A 23,884-nucleotide genomic window follows, 5' to 3' on the forward strand; every position below is an offset into this window, starting at 1 on the left:
TTGGTAAACAAAAAAGATGAATATAATAACTTGGATAAATACCAAACAGAGAAATTCACAAGGTCTAAACAAAGATACTATGAGCGAGGATAAACAGCTAGTAAAGTGTTGGCATGGCAGTTGAAAACAGAAGAAAGCACGAGGACAGTTAATTTAATTGAAGAATTGAAGTCAGCGATGGCAGAATCTCAAACAACCCCACGGTAATGATTTATGCTTTTAAAACATATTGTTGTTTATACTGCTCAGCCAAGTGGTGACAGGTCAGCAGTTGATTATTTCCTTTCCCCACTTAATCTACCATGTTTATCTAACGAGGACGGAAACACCCTTCTTCAATATCTGAATTAACTGAAGCTGTTAAATTGTTAACCTCAAATAAATCTCCCGGAGAAGATGGTTTCCCTCTTGACTTTTATAAAGAATTTCAAGATCTTTTAATTCCCCCCTTAATGGAAATCCTCAAATTAGCCAGGGAAGAAAAACGATTTCCTGGATCATTCTCTCAGGCCTATTCACCAACCAGGGAAAGCCCCACTGAAGGGTGCCTCCTATTGGCCAATCTCCCTTGTGAATACAGATTATAAACTAACAACTAAGATGATCTCCAGGATGTAGGAGACATATCTTCCCAGTTTGTAAATTCTGAACCAAACTGGGTTTATAATTAACAGACTCTCCGCTAATAACCTCAGTCGATTTTTTTATATTATCCATTTTGCGAAGAAATGACCTACCCAGCATTGCACTCTGCCTCAGTTCCCTCCAAAGCCTTTAGACCGACCAGAATATACTTATCTCTTTAGGGTTCTCCAAAAATGGGGTTTTGATAGTCAATTTGTAGAAAAAAAAAATATTTGTATGTATCCCCCAAGGATAGGATCCCGGTTAATAGGATTACTTCAGACTATTTCCCCATCTTTAAAGGCCACAGACAGGTATGCCCACTAACTCCAGTGCTCTTTACACTCGCCCTCGAACCTCTGGCTGAGGCCATCAAATAGACCTTAATATATGCCGCTGTGAAACCAAACTTCTCATACACAAAATATCACTTTTTGCAGACGACATTCTTCTTTTTTCAACCAATGTTAAATGCTCTCACGTCCATTTGCTAGATATGTTGAACTTTTACAGCTCAATTTCTGGTCATAAGATTAACCATGACAAGAGTGAATTACTACCTCTGCTTGTATTTATCTTTGACCCCACTCAAAACAAATTTCCCTGTAAAATGGTCAACGGGCTTAAGTACCTGGGTGTCTTGGTGCATAATGAGCTGAATAACTTATGAAGGCTTAACCTTAAGTCTGTTGCAGTGGATGGATAGTGGATGGAAAGTGAATCAGAACTATTATGCATAACCCTTTCATTTATCACTTGTTTTGGCGATATTGTCACCCAAAACTCCCCTCTGGGAAAATTTGTGTCCCTATCTTGTTCTAGAATAGACACTTTGAGTGTCTATTGGCCTCAAAGGGTATCACTTGCATCGCACATTGTTTTATGGATGGGAATTGTATGTCCGTCACGCAATTAAAGCAGAAATATCAACTACGTGACAACAACTTTATAAATATCTACAGTTAAGAAGTAATATCAGGGTTAATCGTCAAGGACAGGGGGAACCTACATGAGATGTCACCCATTGCAGTTATTTTCCATGATGGTCAACCGTATGAAACCACCAATAAGGTTTATGAAGCCCTGTTAGTCTTTCTGTTAACCTGTGAACCGGACAGATCTAGACATAGGTGGGAGAGGGACTTGGGAGAGGGACTTAGGTATTGAGATACACCCAAAACTGGGGAGGGATTAAGGTAGCATGTACTCCGAACTCAAGATATAGATTGATTGAGGTTAACTTTAGCACCGGATTTATTTCACCCCCTCCAAGCTACATGGTTCAGCCCCAGTTTCTCCCCTGATGTTTTAGATGTGATCTGGAAGACAGAACTTTCCTTCATGCCTCTTGGCAGTATAGTTAACTACAAGGTTTCAGGTGGGGGGTCTGTGATGCTATATCCACAATTCACAGAGTTACTAATCCAATGGACCCTGAGCTATGCCTTTTGGGCGAATGCACAAATTCTAATATTAGCTATTACATCACATAGTTATTTTTTCAAGCTAACAGAAATCTCAGTGGCCAATGCCAAACATGTATTGCAATGAAGTGGAAGTTAGATCTCCCATTACCAGTTGGATTGTGGCTGTCAGAAGTAAACAACTGCATTCCTCTGGAAAAAATTACCCACTCTCTAAAGAATACGATTCAATTTGTTTTTATAAAGATATGGCAACCTTTCATCGACTCCATGATGAATCTTCCATTCCACATGATGCAATGATCGTCTGCATGGTATCTCTGCTCTCACCACACTAGTGTTATAAAATAACATTCTACTGTGGTAAAGGCTAACCAATCCCTCCATTTAGAGACGTCTAATGTACTGCAAACGTTTTTTGTATTGTCAATGTGTGGCTGTATGTTTGTATACTATTTGAAAAACAAAAAAGGAAACGAGAAAAAAGAAGGAAGGAAGGAAACAATCCAATTACAGGCTTCAAAAGCGATTAGGAGCCAGGGCGTGGAGAATAGATAATAGTGTCCCACATAAAGGGCAGAGAAGCATCCTTTACTGTTGTTTCATCTCCTAAACCCCCTGAGACCTTACTCACTTCGAAGGAGGTTATTGGATGCGGGATTCATTGGGGAGATTCAGACAACAGATTCACAGTGATAAATACGAAACATGCCAGAGAAAGACGATGCACTTTCGTTTTTTTGCTGTTTGGACCAAGCCTGGGAGAAATATACATAGACATAACAGAAACACAAATCAATAAAGATGATCCAGTTCAGGAACTTTTGTTTTTAGCACATTCAACATTGAACGGAAAATACCAACTGTTAAATCAGACATTAGTATTATGTAATAATTCAGCATTGCCTCAAATATTTATACTGCAGATTTATGGACAGTTCTGTTTGGCTGCTTGATGCGCAATCGCTTTATTGCCAAAGATGCCGGGATAACTCGATAGCCATATATTACTGGATTACTTTATAGCCACTCATGTCCGGCGGGCCATGATGCTTGTTAGAAGAATCGTCTTCTGTAAAACCCGGCAAGCTTCCAAAGATATTGTCCCTTAAGGCATGGATATCAGAAAATATAACAGAATCAAAGCAACATTGAAAATGAAACGTCAAATGTAACGAGCTATACAGCAAAAGGGGGACACATACTTTCAACGCACATTCTCTTCATCAACACAAATTGGCCTTGGACTGAAAATGCTCTCTGCATTTCAAACAAGCAACAAGCAACGATCATAAAAAAGCCCAAGGGTTGCCAAAGCTGAAGCTTTAATATAAGTATATTAAGCTAGTGGTAGCAATGGTAAGGTTTTAAAAGATTTATAGAAAAGCACTGTGTGTAAAAGCAGTGTGAGGGAGGTCACACGGGGAGAAGTGTTACTGTTTCGGGTTGGTTGACAGCAGGTATTCAGGAGCAGCGTGGGGTTCCCCGGTTTCACTATGTGCTACTTTACCCCCACCGCGACCTGCAGATGGACCGCTAATTACACAGCCATCACGCACGGTCGGGGGTCTTCCCATGAAGCACCGCACCTGCCATGACTGGAACTCACTCCGGAGACACGGTGGGGCTGTGGTTATGGGTGATGATAAATCTTTTCTCACATATTGTAATGTTATTGTACACCTCATTTTGCATCACTAATTTGCCTCGCTGTTCTGCATGTCATATTCAATATGATATCATAATGTTCGACATCATCACAATAATATTGCGACAGCAGATTCAAATCCTATTCGTATTCATCCTTGTATCATAACAGTAATCCCATAACGTCAGGTCACGAGAGTATTTCTGAATTTCATCTTTTGCTCCGATGATGGATAAGAGGATGTGACTAAGACGCCCCCTTGGCTCTTTGACATTAGGATTTTTGGTCATACGTATTTCGAAAGGTCTGAGTGGCCTTCTCTTCCAAACCTCGGCTGTCAACTGTCCGCCTCGGCCCGAGAGGAAGATGAGGTAACCCTGAATCATCTCACCGAAGTAAGCCTTAGAAAAGGCTCAAAAGAACACAAAACTAGTAAAAAAAGACCTTGCAGATTAAATCAGGAGAGTAGTCTTGTCTCTATAGTAGACTAGAGCAGCAAGGAGGGCATTAGAAAAAAAATAATCTGAGCTTTCATGTTTGGATTACGCTAAACTTTTGGTTTCAGCCTGTAGATTTCAACTGCACCAGCTGTTTTGTTATCAATAAATGGGATACCAGACAGAGTTCATTAAACAGCAGCTCATTGGTGAAAAAACACAAGATTCTGTTCTCTGCACCAATATCAGAACTTGAAATGGGAAGTCAACTCATGTGGGAGTTTAGTAGAAAATGGAAAATGGGACAGCTGAGCCTTTGTGTCGCCTATAAACCGGCATGCTTATCATTGCATAAGCCTCACGCTTTTACACACCCACACAAACACACAAACACACACACACACCCACACAAACTTTTCCGGTAGTGCATCGAAATTGCAGATACATGTGTGTTAGGAGCAGGTAGGGGCAAAGACATCTTGCAGATGGATTTCACCATACACTGTGGACATTTGGGAGTGTCAGTCGAACCCTACCCACTATAGTATCCTACCTGGTGTTAATCATGCTGCTACTGCTGCCAAAGTGTGACCGCCATTTGCGCTACAACAATCCCTCTGTTCGATCTCGCTCCTCGTGCAGCTATTCTCCTTGCCTTCCCTGCACTACTTTGTTCCTCATTATGAGACAAAGGGGATCATGAGCATGCACAGCGATCGCGCCCTCTGTTAGTTAGATATACTGAATGATCACATAAGTGCTTGGTTATATTAGAGTTCCAATGCTGAATACATGTCCAGCAGTCCAGCGATGGATCAGTTCACATTCAAATGTTGCACCCGAGTTAAAACGTAACGTAAGAAATGGAGGTACCTGCTGTGAGTCTCCCTCTGTGTAGGGCAGCTTGGTGGAAACATGGAACATGATCTCCTTGTTGTGGAAGTTAGTGTAATACGACTCGGTCCCTGTCTGCCCGTGGGTGACGTCCAGACCACCACGGAACCTGGGATGAGGAACCAGGAAAGAAGGGCGAGGAGAGAGGCGTGAAACGATGACCGAATGAACGACGAGAGCGGAGGAGAGATATGGGGACACCGGGGACGGAGGTAGGCGGGAAGAGGAATAGGCGAAGAGGAGATAAGAGAACATTAAATAGATAAGGGTGAGAAATAAAGAGAGCAGAACAGAGGAGCGGGAATGTCCCCCACATAGCAAAGAGGAGATGAGGAGAAGAGGGAACAGGGAAGAAAGTGAAAGAGATAAGGTGGAAGAAATAAGAAAATGAATGACATGAGGAAGAAGAGAGTGCTGACGAGGAGAGAGGGGCCGCACAGGGAAGAGGGGACGCCTCAAGAAGGGAAGAGAGAAGGAGGGAGGAGAAAAGAACAGAGGATGGCGGGAAGAGAAGACGAGAGAAGAGAGGCGGAGAGGAGAGAGATACGGTTCGGGAAGCCATCCCCGTGTGCGGCGAGAGAGCGAGGCTGCTAAAGCACTCCAGAGCTTTTATCCCTCATTATGGGATAGACAAGGGCACCTATGTACGTTCAATGACAATGTCAACAGTGACTACAGAGAGCATGGCACTAACTCAAGAGAATCACAAAAATATATCGCGAGCAAGCTAGTGGCATGACAGAAGCCCTGGTGGCCTCATTCCTTTACAGCAAGGGGGATGAACGAACAAGCTGCCTGGAGTTTGATGCATGATCGAGGAAGTTGCTGGTAGAGAATAGCAGAGGGCCAATTAACGCAGGCTCCAAAGGGAGAAAGAAAACAAGTTTTAAGGTTACCCTTTGAAATCATGGAGCTCAATCTTCTGGCCCAGAAACTCCAGGAACTCCACAAAGGCAGGACTTTCATCCATGTTCCCAAAGAGTTCTTCTTCGGTGGTCTGTCAGGGTTGTTAGCAATAAAAACAACAGAAACTGATATTTTACTTTGAAAGTGAACAACAACTGCGACGACAAGCTCGGCAAGGAAAGATTAAAGGAGTCGGTGAAAAGTCCCACTCACCTGGCTGAACTTCTGATAGACCACGCCGAACTTGAAGTTGTTGCTGATAACGTGCTCGTCAAACGTGACGATGAGTCTGGAGGCCTGGGAACAGAGTTAGAATAAAGAAAGCAGTTGATTTATGGCCTGGATCAGAAAGCCTTGGGCACGCCATGTTGGAGGTGAAAAGAGAGGGAGATGTATGAGGTATAGATGCTGATGTAATGCAGATATATTTAAATATGCAGAATCATGGCTGGATTGCGGCCAATGAGTATTGATGAGAGTGACTGAAGATGATCACCTTACTACTATCTGACCCATCCCAATCAAACTAGCAACAATCTTTCTATTTATCCTCTTTATCATCTACAATTCTATTATTCTTATGAGTACTCCATAGACACATATTTTCTGTATATCTGTTGTTGCCTTGTCTATTTTGCTTATCTCTTTCTCTTTTGTTTATTCTACTGCTGTGCCGTACTGGCTGCTGTGGCACCACACTTCCCGTAGGAGATCAATAAAGCAAAAAGAGTCTTATCTTACCTTCGGGTACAGAACCGGGTAGAATCGATCCACATTCACCTCCTCACAAACAAGCTGGGGGACGAGGAGGGGAGAGAAGGGTTACGTTACAGCGATGGAGAGAGGACGTGCGGGGAAGCTGCAGGGGTGTGGATGTCCCCTCTTACCTTGGCCATCTGAACCACGTTGGGGAACTCGGTCAGGCAGGAGATGGGGATGACGTCGTGGTGGGTTTTGAACTTGGTCCTGAAAACAGAATCGAATGTTATTCCATCTATGATTCTCGTGTTTTCTTTGGGACTCCTCTGACAATAAGATTGGACTTCAAACCCAGGCCCACACATAGACCCTGCTATCCACACAGAGCCACATAACAACACCAAATGTTTTTTGTCCTTCTAAAGGTTAATGGAAACACGCTGATGTCGCACTCTTTTGAGACCAGCCACATTCACGCTTTTATTGTAATAAGCAAATAAAAAGCTTATTTCACCTCCCAAATGACCCCGGACCCGCATGTGATGCTACCTCTCATCAATCTCTTTCCAGCTACGTGGGCTGGCTCACGGGATCCAGGCACTAGCATCACACCCCATTAGCTACGCTCAATACATAACAATAAACACAGGGGTGGAGGTTGCGCACCACCCTCTTTCCAGGCCATCTGTGTAGCGTGAGTTTCATAACGAAACAGGATGTAGTAAGGTACATACTACATCCTGTATTGACCAGACCCAACCCAACTCCAAGCTGTGCTTCTCTCTGCATTTTGTCCCTTCACAACCGACAATGACGGTTTACACACAACAAATAGCAAAGTACAGATTTTAGTCCATTGCTCTTTCTATTTCACAATTATCATGTGAGCGAAGAAGGGAGAAGGGCATCTCTCTCTCTCTCTCTCTCTCTCTCTCTCTCTCTCTCTCTCTGGAGGTTGAAACAGGGGGAACATGGGTGGGCATGAATGTGTGTAGGGAGAACACACAGGAATATTGCTTAAAGTACCTCTCGCCCTGTGATAGAGATCAACTAATCTGTTTTCATGCATCGACTACCCGGGTGCCACACACACACACACACACACACACACACACACACACACACACACACACACACACACACACACACACACACACACACACACACACACACACACACACACACACACACACACACACACACACACACACACACACACACACACACACAGCAGCCCGTTCGTCAGCTGCGGTCAAATATGGAGAGACGCCGAGATCGTTTAATGGCCTGTGGCATGTGCCACCGCGACCACTGACATACCATGGCATATGCCGTTCTGAAACGGTAACTGCCGTCGCGACCACAGACATACCATGGCATATGCCGTTCTGGAACGGTAACTGCCATTCTGAAACGGTAACTACCGTTCTGAAACGGTAACTGCCGTCGCGACCACTGACATACCATGGCATATGCCGTTCTGGAACGGTAACTGCCGTTCTGAAACGGTAACTGCCGTTCTGAAACGGTAACTACCGTTCTGAAACGGTAATGCCATGGCATATGCCTTTCTGGAACGGTAACTACCGTTCTGAAACGGTAACTGCCGTTCAGGTGGAACGGTAACTGCAGTTCCCAACAATGGTATGTGACACCAGCATAACTCCTCCGTATAATTTCAAGACAGGTATTGCCATAAATGTAAAGGTATATATTTGGTATTTATTGACACAATATCACAACATAACGCCGTAAATAAAGGGATTTACACGTTTCTCTCGTCCGTGCTGTTGTTATGATATTTCCGATCTGTTTGTTGTTGCTTTTGTAATGACAGATGCTTTTGAAAACAGCCGGACTTGCTCCGGTGACGGTAGTTATAGCCTAGCCTTCTAGGTGGCCATAGAGCTATAGTCTATTGCTTTGTTCCCATATCCATACTATCCGCAGTCATTATACTTTATTTTAGTATGACTTCTTTTTTATATAGTTTGAGTACGTAGTGCGTTGCAATTAAGATCAGGGCGAAAGGAAGTGTAGTGAAAGGACCCGGATGGTATACTCAAAACGGTCAAACCGATGAGTGTGGAATCGTGGATTGTACACCTTTCGTGCTCCACGGCAGCGATCTTAGCTACGTAGCTGAAGAGGCGGAGCCAGGCTGAGCCAACGTCGGCGCATTTTCTTTAATAGGTCCATGCATTTTCCACGTATCCTGCATTAATGGAGTCATTTTGTTGTTTTAATAGCTTTATAACTACTATGTGTAAAGAGTTCACCGTTCAAAGCGAGATGTTTATTGCGGTTGCGATCGTAGTTTCCGGTTAGTGCACCAGAGCCAGGTCCCTTTAGGCGTGGCACTGTAGGCTATGGCTAGACAGTCATCCATTTTTCCACTCGTGTTTTATCAAGATGTTCTAGTAGCGTAGCCTATAATAAAGCCTACTGTATGACTGCTTCAGCTCATAACTATTCAATAGGCCAAATATTAAGTTTTGCATTTGTTGTTATTGGTGTTTAACCAAATAATTTAAGCAGGCCTATAGGTTCCTATCATTTAACCCTGATCCAGTGTCATAAACCTTTCTATATCGACATGATCCAGTGGTATCATGGCATACAGGCCAAAAGTTTTTCCGCTGGCAAGCCAATTATGTTAATCGGAAGTTCCATTTCCTACTGGAACCACCGTTTTTCCGCTGGCATGCCACTCATGTAAAATGGTATTACCAGTTTCTACTGGCACCTACCGTTTTTCCGCTGGCATGCCACTCATGGAAAATGGTAATTACCAGTTTCTACTGGCACCTACCGTTTTTCCGCTGGCATGCCACTCATGGAAAATGGTAATTACCAGTTTCTACTGGCACCTACCGTTTTTCCGATGGCATGCCACTCATGGAAAATGGTAATTACCAGTTTCTACTGGCACCTACCGTTTTTATAAGAATGATTGTGTAGCTGTGAATCATGAGTGGTATGTGTGTATGAACGGGCAAATACCACAGGAAAGGAATATCTACTGGCAAACGGTAGGTGCCAGTAGAAACTGGTAATTACCATTTTCCATGAGTGGCATGCCATCGGAAAAACGGTAGGTGCCAGTAGAAACTGGTAATTACCATTTTCCATGAGTGGCATGCCAGCGGAAAAATGGTAGGTGCCAGTAGAAACTGGTAATTACCATTTTCCATGAGTGGCATGCCAGCGGAAAAACGGTAGGTGCCAGTAGAAACTGGTAATACCATTTTACATGAGTGGCATGCCAGCGGAAAAACGGTGGTTCCAGTAGGAAATGGAACTTCCGATTAACATAATTGGCTTGCCAGCGGAAAAAATTTTGGCCTGTATGCCATGATACCACTGGATCATGTCGATAGGGTTTATGACACTGGATCAGGGTTAAATGATAGGAACCTATAGGCCTGCTTAAATTATTTGGTTAAACACCAATAACAACAAATGCAAAACTTAATATTTGGCCTATTGAATAGTTATGAGCTGAAGCAGTCATACAGTATAGGCTTTATTATAGTCTACGCTACTAGAACATCTTGATAAAACACGAGTGGAAAAATGGATGACTGTCTAGCCATAGCCTACAGTGCCACCCCTATAGAGTGGCGAAGTCACGCCCCTTCCGGTAGGGCTCATGGGACCTATGAGATCGAAAAATATGAATGGGTGTCAATGGAGAGAAAATAATTATTTTCTGGTCCCGGTCTTTATATGCCCTGGATTACACATATGTTGTTTGTGGATTTAAAGGATAATTTTTCATGCAAAGAGTTCGACCGTTTATTGTGCAATTGTTCAGATAAAGGCTGTAGAGAAAACACAACGAGAAAGACTACACGGCTCGTATGTGACGTCACGCTCCCTGCGACTGGCGTGGAGAAGACCGACAATCTTGCCATCGGCATAACTGAAACTCTGCACGTGCCCCGACTTATAATGGTGTTCACCTCTTTCGATGCTTTTATCCTCCCCTTGGAAAAAGCGGTGAAGTGGGGCAGAGAGATCGCCATCTCTGGGCCGAGTTCCAAGGGCGGGTGTGGTGACGTATATCATATGCGTTGAGAGCAGCGAAGAGCTGTAGTTCACAAAGCGGCCTCACATAAAACCTAAAATTATCAAACTTCTTCACGAACATTTTTAGTTTTCTTTGCATGAAAAATTATCATTTAAATCCACAAACAACATATGTGTAATCCAGGGCATATAAAGACTGGGACCAGAAAATAATTATTTTCTCTCCATTGACACCCATTCATATTTTTCGATCTCATAGGTCCCATGAGCCCTACCGGAAAGGGCGTGACTTCGCCACTCTATAGGGACCTGGCTCTGGTGCACTAACCGGAAACTACGATCGCAACCGCAATAAACATCTCGCTTTGAACGGTGAACTCTTTACACATAGTAGTTATAAAGCTATTAAAACAACAAAATGACTCCATTAATGCAGGATACGTGGAAAATGCATGGACCTATTAAAGAAAATGCGCCGACGTTGGCTCAGCCTGGCTCCGCCTCTTCAGCTACGTAGCTATTAGATCGCTGCCGTGGAGCACGAAAGGTGTACATCAATCCACACTCATCGGTTTGACCGTTTGAGTATACCATCCGGGTCCTTTCACTACACTTCCTTTCGCCCTGATCTTAATTGCAACGCACTACGTACTCAAACTATATAAAAAAGAAGTCATACTAAAATAAAGTATAATGACTGCGGATAGTATGGATATTGGAACAAAGCAATAGACTAGCTCTATGGCCACCTAGAAGGCTAGGCTATAACTACCGTCACCGGAGCAAGTCCGGCTGTTTTCAAAAGCATCTGTCATTACAAAAGCAACAACAAACAGATCGGAAATATCCTAACAACAGCACGGACGAGAGAAGCGTGTAAATCCCTTTATTTACGGCGTTATGTTGTGATATTGTGTCAATAAATACCAAATATATATACCTTTACATTTATGGCAATACCTGTCTTGAAATTATACGGAGGAGTTATGCTGGTGTCACATACCATTGTTGGGAACTGCAGTTACCGTTCCACCTGAACGGCAGTTACCATTTCAGAACGGTAGTTACCGTTCCAGAAAGGCATATGCCATGGCATTACCGTTTCAGAACGGTAGTTACCGTTTCAGAACGGTAGTTACCGTTTCAGAACGGTAGTTACCGTTTCAGAACGGCAGTTACCGTTCCAGAACGGCATATGCCATGGTATGTCAGTGGTCGCGACGGCAGTTACCGTTTCAGAACGGTAGTTACCGTTTCAGAATGGCAGTTACCGTTTCAGAACGGCAGTTACCGTTCCAGAACGGCATATGCCATGGTATGTCAGTGGTCGCGACGGCAGTTACCGTTTCAGAACGGTAGTTACCGTTTCAGAATGGCAGTTACCGTTTCAGAACGGCAGTTACCGTTCCAGAACGGCATATGCCATGGTATGTCAGTGGTCGCGGTGGCACATGCCTCAGGCCAATAAACGATCTCGGCCCTACTGCAAATATGTGAACAATGGAGACGCCGAAGATGAAGGGCTGTTATTAGTCTGCCACTACAGAGGTGATAGAGCGAGAGAGAGAGAGAGAGAGAGAGAGAGAGAGAGAGAGAGAGAGAGAGAGAGAGAGAGAGAGAGAGAGAGAGAGAGAGAGAGAGAGATGGAGAGAGAGAGAGAGAGAGAGAGAGAGAGAGAGATGGAGAGATAGAGCAATAGAGAGTAAGAGAGTAAGCGACTTGAAAAGAGGAAAGTAAGTGAGAGAAAAGTAATCAAGAGAAAATGGGGTAAAGAGAATGTTCGAGGGAGACGTAAAGCATAATACAAAGATAGATACAGAGATATACAAACAAAGAGAGATAAACACCTAACAGTGGGTGCAATAGAGAGAGAGAGAGAGAGAGAGAGAGCGAGAGCGAGAGCGAGAGAGAGAGAGAGAGAGAGAGAGAGACATTGAGAGAGAGTGAGACAAGACAAATAAGCGGGAGGGTTATGCAGACAAAAATAACCGAGGGTAGCGCCCAACCTGAGCATCAGCCTCAGGTGCTCCTGGTCCCCGATGACGTCATACTTCAGGGAGAACACCAGCTGTCCCAGGACGGCGTCCATGGTGTAGTAGTTAAAGTGTTCCTGGGGAGACAGGACGCAGATTGACCTTCACTCTTCAAGGTCCCCACAAGATCTAGTCTTGCTGGCCTCACAAGGCCTACATTTTGAGGACGCTGTGGTACACACGATACATTACAGTGTCCTTTCCTAAGTGATTGGTCTACTGTGTTAGTCTGCAGCTTGCTGTGCCGCACGTAGACCACACCCTAATGCCTTTACACTGTTGTTTAGCCATCTTCATGAATGCCTAGAGCCTAGTTTGCTCACATGAGATACAACTGATATCGGATCAGTCTACTGTCCCCACGTAGTCAACAGTCTAGAGACCTACTGTTCCCGTTTCTTGTACCAGCCTACTCTCTCCATATTATTAGTTACAGTAATTATCATTACACAGTATCTTTTTTGTGTATACTATGGGCATAGCACTTTGTTTTTATTGCACCAAGCAGTAAATAAAGTCCCATTCATTGAATAAGGTACTGTAGTGTTGTTCTACCCAGGTGGAGCCAGGCTTCCCCTCACCTTGCCCATGAACTGTTTCCTGTAGGTCTTAGCCAGGCTGTTGGTCTCCAGCTTGATGTTGGACCCCCCCGCCCCGGTGGGGGTGGCAGGCAGGGGCTGCTCTGTGTCCGGGGGGATCCGGGGCTCGTGATTGGTCCCCTCGATCCAGTAGCCCCCAAACTGGGGCAGCAGGATAAGGGGGAAGGGGCTCGTACGACCCAGGACCTGTCCACGACCCCGGGAACAAGAAGATGGGAAAGATCAGATCGAATAATAAGACAATACATACTCTTGTTTACATTGTCAGCTACTTATCCTCATCCTCTCAAGTCTGACGGTGAATAGTATTTATATCGACCGTAAATATGGTTAATATCGATCACATGAGATCTACCTCCACTGACATCCTCTCTGTCCTGCTGCTGCTGCTGCGGCAAATGACCTCCTGAAGGATCACTCCTCCTAGACCTCCGACAATTGATCCTGTGCTAACATCTCATTTGACTTGGAAATCCAAAGTCTAGGGAGGAGGAACGCCATGTCACTGCAGCTGTCCGGTCGTCCAGAGCGCCAGGATACTGACGCCTGGCGCAGTCACCCAGTGTTAAGAGGAACCGACTTTAAAACTTGTTTAGCGAGTGCATAACTTGACCTTGTAGTTCACGTCTATTTCCCTTTTCCTGACAATGCTGCTGCTGCCGTTAAACTGAACAATTGTTCCGTGTACGTGTGCCATGCGAGTTGGTCTGAGAGTGCGCACCTCATGGACACTGGGGTATGGTATGTAGTCCTCCTCCGTCTGTGGAAACAATCAACAAATCAACAAATCAACAAATAATAAAAAACAAAAGGACTAACCATGTTAGCAATCGACACCATGGTTCAAGACACCATGTGTCTTACAGAGAAACAAATGAACAAACATGCAATACCTATTGCTACTATCAGGACAAGGGGCAAGCTGGTCATAACAAGACTTGCAGTCCTCTTCTGAGCTTGTCATCGGTAGCACACAGCACAGGGGTCCGTGGGTAGCCAACAAGGAGGCCGGACCTGACAGATGCTGGTGGGAAGCTATGGCCACTTGCCCTCGCTGTTTAATGCGACTACAGGGAGCCTGATGGGTGAGAACTAGCCGTCCGTGCAGAAATACGTTGCATCGCGCAAAGTTCATAAACTCAAACATTGAGTGAGATGATGAAGTCGCACTGAAATTAATCATTGTGTTGTTGTGGAACTACCGTGCCTAAAGCCATCTGAATGATTAGCATTTTGGTCAATTATTCCATGAATTTTAATATTCATGGGAATTGAATGTGGCGTTAATGCCATCATAATGCATCACCCATGCCAGTAACCGAAGGCTATTCAAATGGGTCCTTTCAACGCTGGAAACAACACATGGTAGAAGCCCTACTCACACCTGGTGACCAGTGCACCTGGATAGCGACTATCCACACACACACACAAATGTAGGTGTGAATCCACCCAATCTGGACTAGCAAGAGAATCTCATTCTGATCGCACCTGAACAAAGACAATAGCGTCTGTTCCTTTGGAGGTTTTAAGAACCCCAATCCCTGCTGAAGGGTTTCCGTTTGCTCGCTGTTAGAATCAGTTTGAAGAGCCTTCATTGGTCAATGGAGGACGGGATGTGTGAGGAGTAAGAAGTGGTTCAGGTCCTGTTGAGTTCCCCCGTTCAGCCGGCTAGCCTCCTGAAGCCTGCCTGACAGCAGATAAGGCTGGGCTCTAAGACGGGACCGTTTCACAGCTCATGACCGGGGCTGTGGGTCCACAGGAAGATAGAGGGGAGGAGGGGGAAATCAGAACTCACTTTGAGGGGGGGAGGGAGGGTGCAGCGTTGCTCGTCCATCCTGCTAGCCTGTGGAGAGAGAGCGGGAACGAGAGAGAGAGGAGAAAGAGGTTGAAGTCTGAGAGACAGCTTAATCTACACATGAACACACAGGTTTGTGCTAGGGTTTGGTGGTCGGTAAATAAACCTTGCCTGCCGTGCCACTGAGTGATATGAAGTCATAAATAACAATTTGAAGCAACAAACAGCTTTAAGTAGACGGAATACACAAGGAAGATGAATACTTTTGTAAATATTTAGGCATGAGGGAATTAAGAAAGCAGGTAATGAATATGAACGACGAATGAGTGAGTGAGTGAGTGTACGTGAGTGTGTGCGTGTGTCGTGCGTTAGAATAAGAGTTAGAAGAGGCTAGAGCAGAACAGGATGTGGTTGGCAATAGGAAAGGTGTCAAACGGCCTTCAGTTTGTTTTTTAAAAGCCAACAGGGCTAACTAGGGGTTTCTAAACGGTTATTAAAAAGTTAATATCGGCTGACAGGCAACAAAGTCGTGATTGATCCCCTTGCATGAGGCACCATAAACAAAAACAAACACAAAGGCCAATTGGGACACTGGAACACTGGAAGTGTGTTTATGTGCACACCTATTATATATTACTCCAAAGATTAATAAAAGTAAGGCCACACACTTAAAAATGAGTGATTATGGCTCTAAGAGAAATCCCAGTCGAGGTTGGTCTCTTGCATACTAAAACCTCATCTCCTCGTCTCTCCATGTTCAACCCAATGTTAGGTTAATTGAGTCCCCATATGTTTACCATCCCCCTTTCATCTGCCTCCAGCCCACAAACAAGCTCGCTTTGAACTCATCGTGAAGGGAAGGCGATGGACTCACCATCCCCTGTCCTTAATAATTACATGCATATTCAAATAAGCGTATATTTGGAAATATCGGCTTGGTTCTGATGGTGCTTGGAGTGAAATTGGGGTTCAATTATTCTTTTTTTTTTTTATGGTCTGATCACTTTCCATTTTCACCCCCGGAAGATTGAAACTGCTTCCCGATTTTGGAACATCTAAATTCACGGTGAATATATTTGCCATACTGTTTATAAAATGACCGCTTTTGCCACTGCAGTTCGACAACATTAAATATATTCAACACAACTGGGTTTAACGTTGTAAAATAAAGCACCAAGGATCCACCCATCCCTCTTTTATACAACGCAACATATGTTATGATGGCTGGCCAGGCGACCTTGGAAATCAAATGGTGCATGGAACCAGCAACTCAATAGAGTCTTATCAGAGTAAACAGCTATAGTCTCCTATAGCTCATAACATCCATTATGGCTCCTCTCCATTCAGGGGCATGGGCTGCCGAGCACACAAGTCGGGTGACCCTGCATTGATCAGCTGTTGATTACGGTGAAAAGGCTCCTTTGACGTGTTTCTCTTCGAAAAGGATCACTTAGTTTGGTTCAAAAGCAAGTCCTCATTTTCAACACTCACAACACCTACTGCAGCAAAGTGAATACCCATTCCCTTTTCATGGATAATGATGTTTTGTCCGGTCGTCAGACCAAAAATAATCATGCTACATCGGCCATGGCCGATGTAGCATGATTATTTTTGGTCTGACGACCGGACAAAACGAGCTCTTTGCTGGGCAAACACCTTTGTACAGTTTGTTTCAGATGTGACGACACATTACTAAAGCAGTTCTCGAAAGTCAAATCCATAATGTGGAGGTTCAACTATGAACTCAATCTCCAACATGTATGAAACTAGAAACTAGAAAAATTATTCAATCTGTGAAATTAAAACAAAAGGCTGTGCGGCGTCAGACGTTAAGGTAGCGTTTAAAAAAAAAAAAAAAAAAACGGTTGTAGAAATAAAACAGAAAATACAATACATAAAAAAGCAGTTAAATTGAAAGAACACAGCGAAGCAACAGAGAGACTGAACGCTGAGAGAGACGGTGTGTGAGGCAGCAGTGGTCGGAGGGAGGTTGGCTGCGTAGCAGGGGGGGGGGGGGGCAGGGGGGGCACGCTAGGCACAGGGCAGGGGACGTCACAACTTACGCTACCTGCATCCTCTCGATCATTGCAAACAGGTCCGTGGTCTGGGGAGAGGGGAGAGACCACACATCCAACAAGGAGAGGGCTTTGTTTGTTGGTCTGATAGCAATGCTCTTCATTTATACATCAGCACTGTATCAATATGGTGACATGTAGGGCCTTACATTAAACCACACACACACACGCACACGCACACGCGCACACACACACACACACACACACACACACACACACACACACACACACACACACACACACACACACACACACACACACACACACACACACACACACACACACACACACACACACACACAGCGCTATAATGTTGTGTAACCAGACAACCTGGCACACATCCAAGGCACTGGGAGATTGAGCCGGTAAACGGTCCGGTTTAGTGATGAGAGTATGGTGGTAGAGAACTAGGCACTATAGACAGATTCTAACTTAGACTAATGACCACTCTCTGAGGCAAGACACAATGTCGCAATCAATGAGGCGACAGTCAATACAACCTTTATAGGCAATTTCCCTTAATGGAGTCCCATAAACTCGGGAGGCAGAAAGACCACGCCTGCTACTCCACCTACCTAACAACGCGTATTTAACCTCCACTTTTCTACCCGTCTCCCTTAGCGTACTTCACGTCTCCTCCCACCCGTTTCTTGTACCCGTTTCTACGTGCCCAGGAGAGGGATTCATAAATACAGATCAACGCAAAGGTGACCGCGCAGAGCTCAACGTGAAAAAAAACACTTCCCCCGAGCACTCCATCCACCCATGAGCTAACCACATCCGCCTCCCTCAATATGTATAAACTAACCTGACTGTAGGCTGGTGTCTAAGGGGTGGTCGTGTGAACTTTCAATAGTGTGACACATAAAGGAAACGTCCCCCATTGCCTGGATCCACCCTACAGCCTTATCTCTGCGGATTAATTCCCTCTCTCTGACTCAAGCACATTCAGCTTATTTAAAGGTAAAGCTGCCATGGGTCAACCTTTACCTTTTAAACAAGTCTCTCTCTTCACGGTTTCTTTTATTAATTGAGAGAGAAAACTGGCTTGCAGGCATTGTTATCATTATTAATGTGAAACGTGTGGGCTTTACTAAAGTTATAAACCTTACTACGCAGCCATTTAGGGTCACACTTTCAGTTACTCATGACAACACACCCAACAACAGGATCTCCGTGGGAACAACTACCTTGTAGATGCATGAATGAAACACACATGTGTTGGCCAAGAAGGCCGATTTTGTAATCGATAGCGTCCGGCTCAACCCGTCCGACAGGATGGAGTCTATTGAGCAGTTATTACTAGAACAGAATGTGTGAAATCCTCAAACCACAGCCGTAATCACTGAAACTGTCAGCTTCCACATGAGCCGTTTTATTTGCAGAGCAGAGACTACACCCATGCACTCCTTTCCTTACTGCGAGGAGATGGCCAACGATACAGTGCACTTGCACCATGCTGGGTTCACCAGAGGTTGATAGGATTATATTTCTTTTATGATGTTTTTTGGGGGGGATTATAGTAAAGTATTATATATTGTAAAATAGTATATAATAGTACAGTACAATGCAGTATGCTAAATACCTCATCAATAAATATTACTCAATTCTGAGGTCTAACAAGCTCACAATGCTTTATTGGTCTTGTTAATCCAAGTACAAAGTGCCATTGTAGATGCTTTGTGATTACTGCAATTGATCATTTCACAATGTGTTTTATTTCGCCATATGTCACTTGGGTCATGTATCATTGTGTCTTGCTGGGTTTACCATAAATGGATAGGATTTACATTGTATTCTATCATTTTTTTATTATAGTATAGTATTATATATTTAGTATATAATACTAGGGTACAATGCAGTATGCTATGCAAAATACTACATCAATAAATACTACTCATTTCGGAGGTCTAACAAGCTCACAATGTTTTATTGGTCTTGTTAATGTAAGAGTACAAAAGTGTCAATGTAAATGCTTTGTGATTAATGCAAATGACCATTTCACAAAGCGTTTTATTTTGCCACACGTCACTTGTGTTATGAGATTCTGTGGCTTGACGTTGGTGATAATGCAAAGACAATGTTCCCATATGACCCATGGAGCACAAATACATGCAAAACACATGCAAAACAAATGCAAACCCCTGCAATGTGTGTCTCCTGCAAATGCATAGAGACTTACACACACACAATAGGTTATGCATATATGCTTACTCATCCACAGTCACACATGCATGCATGCATTTACACATGCACATGAACACACATACACACCCACACCCACAAACAAACAGACACATGCTTGAACAGAAATACAATCAGTAACAAACATCAGACCTCTTGCCTTACATTTTAAACACATTGTTTAAAATGAGGACACAGGGTTAGACACACACACACACACACACACACACACACACACACACACACACACACACACACACACACACACACACACACGCACACGCACACGCACACGCTCATGAACACACCTGATCATGCCAGAATAAATAGGAAGCCTCATAGCCCATCATTATCTGCGCAAAAAACTCAGGTACAGTCACTTTTGTTGTGACATACGTCCAGTCACAAATAAATATTTGACTTTCCAATGTTGGGATTACCGCCTCACACAACATTTAATAATATACCATTTATCCCACTTTGTCTGTTTGTATAGGTACAGGTTTGAGTGTGAGCGTGTGTGTGATGAAGGAGTACGTGTGTATGTTATGGTTGAAGAATCCTCGTAGAGTTAATAAGTAACAGATTCCAGGTAGCACTGAGTGTGCCTCACCTTTGAGCATCGAGACCTCTCCTATAACAAATCCCATAAAATACATAAAATAAAACGCCGCTTTGCTCACAATCTGATCTGAATCAATGTCTAATCAACGAGCCAATCATCTATCGCTCGGGTTCGTCTGACAAATCAGGCGTTCAACAACAACCCTCAAACCCATTCACACATCCACCACGCTGCCCACGGTGCAGCCGGGCATTCACAGAAAAAGTCTTCTCCTCTGAATCAACGCGGTGCTGCAATACTCACGTCGCTGACACACCGTCGCTTGGCGTACACGGCCCGGGCCTGGGTCCGACACGGCCCGTCAAACGACAGCGTTTTAGCCGCCTTGAGGTGGCTCATCGTTCCCCGTGCACAGACGCCCGTGAGGCGTTCAAGACCACGGAGAGGAGAAGGGGGGGGTGGGACCACAGCGGCGTGCGTGAGAGACAGAGGCGTGATCTACACCACCAGCCACACTAGGTGCGTGCTGTTAACTCGGAGGAAAGCAAAAGTAAAGAGGCATAGATTGAAGGCTGCGCATTAGAGTGCAAAACACCGCCGCCCTCCCCCCCGTGAGACATCAGAACATAATACCATGAAGCGAAGAACGTCCATCCGCCTTCCATCCTTCCTCTTTATACACAAACGGACAGGCACACATGTGTGGTGCACACACACACACGCATACGAACGCACACACAGACACACGGACGCACACACGCACACACACAAATACGCACACGCCAGCACACACACACACGCACGGACGCACATGTTAAACACAAAGCCAGATGAACACAGTACAAACAGCCATAAAGTCGTTCACACTTGGACTCATGGATACAGGAAGGGAAGTTTTCCATGTGGGGAACTACATATCTTTCTACTTTCAAAACCATGCACATATCTGTGCCCATGCGCACGCACACACACACACACACACACACACACACACACACACACACACACACACACACACACACACACACACACACACACACACACACACACACACACTAACGTTTGGTAGTTCCCTTTTTATAATCACATTGAGCCAAAATATTCCCTTCCTCTTCCTTGAGTGAGCCACATTTCTCAATCTACTGGCAAACACTCAAAAAACTGTGTCAGACTTTCACGACCTCCTCAGAAACTGAGGAATAAAAACCAAAACAAGTCACCAGAATAACAAGGAAGCTTGTTGCTAGCATGCTGCTTGCAACATTGGAACATTACATTTGTACACCCTTTATAGTCCATTAAATAAAGGGTTGCTGTAGTCTTTACACTAACAACATTGGATACTGATTGTAATGTTCAAACTTGTTGTGTCCACTATTTACATTTGAGATCGACCGGATCAGACCCAACCTATGCGTCAACCAGGCCTTTTACAGCCCCAATAGTAAACGAACCCCACCAATGCTAAACCAAAACTGACGACACTAAACAAACACTATTAACACTAAAGCAATGGAGCATCCCATTGGAGGATAAAGGCAAGACATTGTAATTAGTGGGTGTCGGCCGTCATACTGGTCCTGTTTGCTTTAGTTTTCCAAGGAACTGAGCCAAACAGCTAGGGCCCAGGTCATTTAGTGGCAGACAATGGACATTGGTGAGGAAGTACAGTATTTAATACAAATAGAAGGTACATCCTCATTGTTCATCAAAGCCAACTAATCAGGGTGTCAAATTAACTCACATTTCTACCTGTGAGTGCATTACCCCTTTAAGTGATTGCAACTGTAGCATGAGACACTGATCCTTTATAAGTATATGTGTTTATATGTATATGTACATTTAACATATGGATTTCTAAAATGTTGCTAAATGTGTGTGTGTGTGTGTGTGTGTGTGTGTGTGTGTGTGTGTGTGTGTGTGTGTGTGTGTGTGTGTGTGTGTGTGTGTGTGTGTGTGTGTGTGTGTGTGTGTGTGTGTGTGTCTCCACGCTCACTGCAACTCTGATCTCTAACTACACTACAGCCTGCACCCATCTTTAATTATTTCTGGTTCAATCAGGAATCCTGCTTCTTCAGGACTTTCGCATAGTTGCTTCTTTGAAGGTCCCATGGCATGAAAATTTCACTTTCTGAGGTTTTATATGACTTCCCCTAGCCTGCCTATGGTCCCAAAGTAGCTAGAAATTGCGTTAGGTGTAAAACGGGCACTAGGTATCCTGCTCTGCCTTTGAAAGAACAAAGCTCAGAGACGCCGATTTGGAATTTCCCCCATATGACGTCATACAGGGACATTACCTCCCCTTTATCTGTTTTGCCCGCCAAGAGAATTTGGCCTGCCAATGACACAATGAGCTACGACCGTGCGAGCGCCACATGTGTGTGTGTGTGTCTGTGAATACACACACTGTAACGCAAGTGTTACAGTGTAACACTTCTTTGTTATCTGGATGTCCGTTCTGATGTTGGTGTTATGGTGCATAACACTTCGGGTTCTCTGACGTCTCTGGTATTTCCAAAACGAGACTCGTAGTGGGGGTTATCTCAGCCATGGTTGAGAGGGAATTGGGGGAAAGGAACTTTGGCTTTGACTCCGTGAAGTACATGAACCGCGACATGGAGGAGATAAGGATTGTTGACCGCGATTGTCTCCCGCCGGAGCCCCGCTGCCTGCTGCCGAGGCACCACCGCCTCAGCGCCGCCCGCTGCCAGCAGCGGGCGGCGAACCCGACGCAGGCGTTAGAGATTCATAATATCATCTGGAGGTGCACACAGCTTTTGGCCATTATAATATATATTATATGATATAAAAAGACCCACTCAATGAAGAAATACTAAGTGGAAGGTTATTTGGGGAAATTCAAATTCTACAATAACTGACCCAGGTAGCATTCTCCACCTTGCGCTCCTCATGAAGAAACAAGGATGTTACCGATGGATAGAAAAGGAGTTTGTAATTGGAAAAGTCAGCGGAGGACGTCACGCCTCAATTACTTGTGGGGAAAAAATAAGGGCCTTTTGAGTGAGTCACCAGCCGGCTGAAAACAGCGCTCGTGAAATGTGTTATCACCGAGTCTGGAGGAGATAGGAGGATGGATCTGTCATCCACATCAAACACTGGCGGGCCCACCACCGCGGGGCCAAACATGGCGACAACCACCAGAATTACCCCGGCAAGATCTGCGGATCTTCTCTTTGGGAGGAGAGCTGATGCCGTATTGGAGCACGGGAAAAAGTTGAAAGGCGCGAGAGTAGGAAGGGGAGAAGACAGGAGGGCACTGAGGACCAAAAAGAATGATTCACAAAGAGAACCAAAGCAGAGTGTCTGTCTGTCTGTCTGTCTCTCTCTCTCATAAATCTATATATATGAAGCTATATATATGAAGGCTGCGTGTTGCCCACCATATGGCCAATTTCTCGATACATAAATGTGCTATCCATATATAAATCTGTTATCAGCTGCAGTGCTTTTTAAAAAGCCGCCTCTCTCTCTCTCTCTCTCTCTCTCTCTCTCTCTCTCTCTCTCTCTCTCTCTCTCTCTCTCTCTCTCTCTCTCTCTCTTCTCTCTCTCTCTCTCTCTCTCTCTCTCTCTCTCTCTCTCTCTCTCTCTCTCTCTCTCTCTCTCTCTCTCTCTCTCTCTCTCTCTCTGTGTGTGTGTGTGTGTGTGTGTGTCAGGTCTGCTCCCGTCATCACACTGCATCAAGCACTGACCTACTTCTCTCTTCCCCAGCAAAAACACAACACCGCCAGGTTCCAGGCTCAGGGACGAGGGACCAGAGACGTCGCCCCGAGTCCTGTCCTCAGGACGTAAGGGGATGGGGGGGGGGGGGGGGGGGGGGGTGAGAGGAGGTGAGAGGAGGTGAGAGGAGGGGATGGGTGATGGGAGGTGAGAGGAGGTGACGGAGGTTAGAGAAGGTGAGAGGAGGAGATGGGTTATGGGAGGTGAGAGAAGGTGAGAGGAGTTGACGGA

The 23,884-nt window shown here is 44.7% G+C and overlaps 1 protein-coding gene across 15 annotated transcripts in view; it reads right to left on the reverse strand.

Moving 5' to 3' along the window:
• Positions 1–23,884, reverse strand: part of LOC132470114 (rap1 GTPase-activating protein 1-like) — a 114,239-nt gene that overhangs the window by 15,147 nt on the left and 75,208 nt on the right. For 10 of the 15 annotated variants that reach the window (XM_060068346.1, XM_060068335.1, XM_060068333.1 and 7 more), the window contains 9 exons: positions 15,092–15,139; positions 14,018–14,056; positions 13,279–13,482; positions 12,671–12,774; positions 6,821–6,899; positions 6,675–6,728; positions 6,147–6,230; positions 5,924–6,024; positions 5,007–5,136 (listed from right to left, as the gene is read on the reverse strand). In XM_060068346.1, coding sequence (XP_059924329.1) covers positions 5,007–5,136; positions 5,924–6,024; positions 6,147–6,230; positions 6,675–6,728; positions 6,821–6,899; positions 12,671–12,774; positions 13,279–13,482; positions 14,018–14,056; positions 15,092–15,130 — 834 coding nt within the window. In that variant the 5' untranslated portion in view covers positions 15,131–15,139. Of the gene's footprint in view, positions 1–5,006; positions 5,137–5,923; positions 6,025–6,146; positions 6,231–6,674; positions 6,729–6,820; positions 6,900–12,670; positions 12,775–13,278; positions 13,483–14,017; positions 14,057–15,091; positions 15,140–17,159; positions 17,196–20,218; positions 20,890–23,884 lie in introns of those variants that run through there. The other 5 variants (XM_060068337.1, XM_060068338.1, XM_060068336.1 and 2 more) reach the window with 4 other exon arrangements.

The sequence above is a fragment of the Gadus macrocephalus genome, chromosome 13 (genome assembly GCF_031168955.1).
Source record: "Gadus macrocephalus chromosome 13, ASM3116895v1".
Classification (NCBI taxonomy): Eukaryota; Metazoa; Chordata; class Actinopteri; order Gadiformes; family Gadidae; genus Gadus; species Gadus macrocephalus.